General features: G+C 40.1%; 1 protein-coding gene across 1 annotated transcript in view; it reads left to right on the top strand.

Annotated features, from left to right (window-relative positions):
• Positions 1-3,807, top strand: part of LOC107084195 (solute carrier family 13 member 2-like) — a 12,369-nt gene that overhangs the window by 4,523 nt on the left and 4,039 nt on the right. Inside the window, exons 3-6 of the mRNA XM_015373906.1 lie at positions 176-312; positions 1,932-2,182; positions 2,266-2,443; positions 2,523-2,645. Coding sequence (XP_015229392.1) covers positions 176-312; positions 1,932-2,182; positions 2,266-2,443; positions 2,523-2,645 — 689 coding nt within the window. The remainder of the gene's footprint in view (positions 1-175; positions 313-1,931; positions 2,183-2,265; positions 2,444-2,522; positions 2,646-3,807) is intronic.

Here is a 3,807-nt window from a genome sequence, read left to right on the forward strand (position 1 = left end):
ATATATATATATATATATATATATATATAGAGAGAGAGAGAGAGAGAGAGATAGATATGTGGGTGTGTGTGTGTGTATGTGCTATGCATTGAGTCCTAAAGTTCATACACATGGAGACAGTTCTTTTGAAAGCTATTTTAATGTTGTAAATTAATATTTCTTTGATCTATTTCAGGTCAGTGTTGAGTATCTAAAAGACTCAAATATGCTGTTCGTTGGTGGGCTCCTGGTGGCCATAGCAGTGGAGCACTGGAGCCTTCATAAGCGCATTGCTCTGCGAGTTCTTCTTCTTGTTGGTGTTCGTCCAGCCCTGTAAGACAATAATCCTTTTTATCAACTTAATCTGCCACAGGAACACATCTAATAGCCGCATCTCAATAAATAAGAATATCACTAAGATGTTAATATGTTTCGTTAATTTAGTGTACAATGTACAACGTACCTATTCACACTCACACTCATGCTATTTAAACTCTTTCAATCTTCTGTGGGGAGTTGGGTTTTGGATAGCGCCCCCTGGGGATTCTATCATTCTGCTGGGGAACTTCATGCTGGGGACATGTTCCTGGTGCAAGGTAGACTCTATCAGGGCTGACCTCGGTCACCAATCCTGTTCATAACCTTTATGGATGAGAAATAGCTCCTCCAGCTCTGAGGCCATTGTTCTTGACCAGAAAAAGATGCTTTGTCCCCTTCAGGTTAGAGGAGAGCAGTGGAGGAGTTCAAGTATCTTGGGGTTTGTTTCGTGAGTGAGGGCAGAATGGAGAGGGAGATTGATAGACGGCTGCTGATAATGCTGATGCTGCACCGATCTGCTGTGGTAAAGAGAGAGCAGAGTGAAAGGGTAAATCTCACATACGTTCTTACCCTAATGTATTGTCATGAAATCTGAATCATATGACAGAAATAATGAGATCCAGGATACAAGTGGCAGGAATGAGCGTTCTCCACAGGGTGGCTGGGCCCTCCCTCAGAGATAGAGGGTGGAGCTCGGTCATTCAGGAGGGGCTCGGGGTGGAGACGCTTCTCCTCCACATTGAGAGGAGTCTGCTGAGGTGGTGGACTGTTTTTTTTTTCTGATGCCCCTGGATGCCTCCTTCGGATGGTATTTTAGGCACGTGCCCCTGGGAGAAGACCCATGGAACAACCCATGACACAATGGAGGGACTATGTCTCTCAGCTGGCCCGGCAGCACCTCAGGTTTCCCCCTGCAGGGCTGGAGGAGGTGTCTGCAGAGAGGAAGGTCTCGCTCTCTGCAGAGCTGGAGGAGGTGTCTGCAGAGAGGGAAGTCTGGGAGTCTCTGCTGAGACTTGCTAACCTCGCGAACCAGTTCAGAATGAGACGGAAAAGTACGAGTATGAATAAATACCCTGAATTAAATGAATAATTATGAATTAAAATAAATAAAAGTATAATGCTTAATATTTGAGAAAATTAGGTTTTACACAACGCAGATGAAAAAAAAAGATTATAAGTAAAACAAAAATTTTATGTTTTGGCTCAGAGTAGATAATCATGAGGACGACTAGTAACTTGAAAGTTCTGCGCAGAAAGCAAGAAATTGGATGTGCAGCAAGCATATATATAAAGTTTCTTGACGGAGGAAAAAGTGTGGTAAAAAACAACAACAAACCGCTTCACACTCAGCAGCTATACAGTAACTGCTTTAACAAGGCATTGATTTAAACTGGATGACACTCCATGCAATGAGTGTCATGTCTTGCATTAAGAAATAAAAGACTGGATTGTTGCTCTGGGGTTGCAATGTCCCATTCAAGACAAAATTAGATTTTTTATTTGCATACACCGTATAATGTGTTTATAATATAATTGCAAATAAAAAAGGCAACTGGAAAATCAGACTTATGTAGAGGCATATTATATCATGCAGAGCATGGTAATTGTAATCTCACGTTTCTCCCCTTTCTTAGGTTGATGATGGGCTTCATGATTGTGTCAGCCTTTCTGTCCATGTGGATCAGCAACACGGCCACAACAGCCATGATGCTGCCCATTGCTCAAGCTGTGTTGCAGCAGCTTCAGGCAACAGAGGCTCAGGCGGAAGAACGAGAGTTCTCAGCAGAGGATAACCCTGGGTTTGAGTTGGAGACCAGAGAAGTCAAGGAGGAAATCACAGATGAAAAAATGCCAGAGACAAAGTTGCCCTTGGAGAATGGTGTGGGTAGGTGAAATCTTAGCTTTCTCAATAGGTCTATTCTAGAAAAGGAAAAGGATTCTTTTAATATCTTTTTTTGGGGGTTACAGCCGAGCATCAAGTGCCTCCAGAGTCCACGCAGGAGTTGAGGAGAAAAGCCATGGAGGCAAAGTACGAGCTCTTGACTAAAGGGATGAGTCTGAGCGTTTGTTACTCTGCAAGTATCGGAGGAACTGCTACTCTTACGGGAACCACCCCCAACCTCATTCTCAAGGGTCAAATGGACAAGTGAGCCATCAATACAATAGAGGTTCAAAACAACTCATTCTTTTCTCATATTCTTATTACCATTTTTTTTCTTTCAAAGACTCTTCCCTGACAATGGAGATGTGATCAACTTTGCCAGCTGGTTTGGATTTGCCTTCCCCAACATGGTGCTCATGCTGGTGATCTCCTGGCTCTGGCTTCAGTTCTTGTTTCTTGGCTTGAAGTAAGAGAACCAGTAGATGTGTAAGCAGTGTCAAGTATATAATTTGTTTGCTAAACAACAACAACCAAACCATCTATTCTCTCTGTTGTGTTCAAAAGAATGGCTATTAAAAAAAAAAGCCTTTATAAGGATCAGCAGAAAGCAAAGCTTTTATTGATGAGACATCAAACTCATTACAGACAACCCAGCATATCAAAAAGATGAGAATGAGGTTCCACTGAGTTGTAGAATGACAGGGAGAGCAGACAGGACCAAGACAAAAAAATATATATACATATATTAAACCACAAATAGACCTTATCATTTGTGTGATTACAACTTCCCAATCATAACTTTTTTCCCCCATGAGAGCAGTTTAGGGACAAAGTTCCTCTGCTCATTCTCTTTTAAATGTGATCTCCAGAATACTGAGATAAAAGTACGTAGATAGATCAAACAATCTAAAGCTTTAGGTACCGTAAATACTTTGAGTTTTTTTTTTTTTGCACCATCTTCTTCAAAACTGATCAAAAGCAAAGTAAATAAAGAGTAACAGAGACAGAAAATGTAGTAGATATACAATAAATTAAAACATTACAATAAAAAAAACTGATAAAAGCACTGATTGGATGTTCTTACAGTGGCCAAAACCTAAAAATTAAATTATGAAATTATGGCCCATTTACTCAGAGGAATAATTAGATTCATGATGGATCTTTAATGATTTCATATCTTGCTGTAATATTTAGTACTACTTACCACTCGCTTGATCTGAGACTTTCCCTTCAATATTCGCAGTAACAGTCTTAAGGTTCTCCCCTTTGGACTTATTTTTTGAATGTCTTTTTGAGTTTGCAGTTATTCTAAAGTCATTCTGTTTTCTTGATCATTGGTGTCTTTTCTGTTTTGTGTTATTGTAGTTGTTTTCTAGTAAGTAATTTAAGCAGTGTTGTGGAGTTTTTTTGTGTTTCCCCCTTGTGCCAGTCTCCTTTCCCTAGTTTCTAGTTGCTTCTATTCACACCTGCTCCCTGTTAGCTGATTACTCCAGTCTTTGTTCTGTCTCCCATATATACACTTCTGTGCAGTTCCTCAGTACTGGTCTCTTGTTGTCACTTTGCTCCTCATATGTGTTTTCCCTGATGACTCCTTTTTTTTTTTTTTTTTTTTTTTTTTTTTTTTTTTT

This window comes from Cyprinodon variegatus, unplaced genomic scaffold, assembly GCF_000732505.1.
Source record: "Cyprinodon variegatus isolate N-32 unplaced genomic scaffold, C_variegatus-1.0 Scaffold94, whole genome shotgun sequence".
NCBI classification, from domain to species: domain Eukaryota; kingdom Metazoa; phylum Chordata; class Actinopteri; order Cyprinodontiformes; family Cyprinodontidae; genus Cyprinodon; species Cyprinodon variegatus.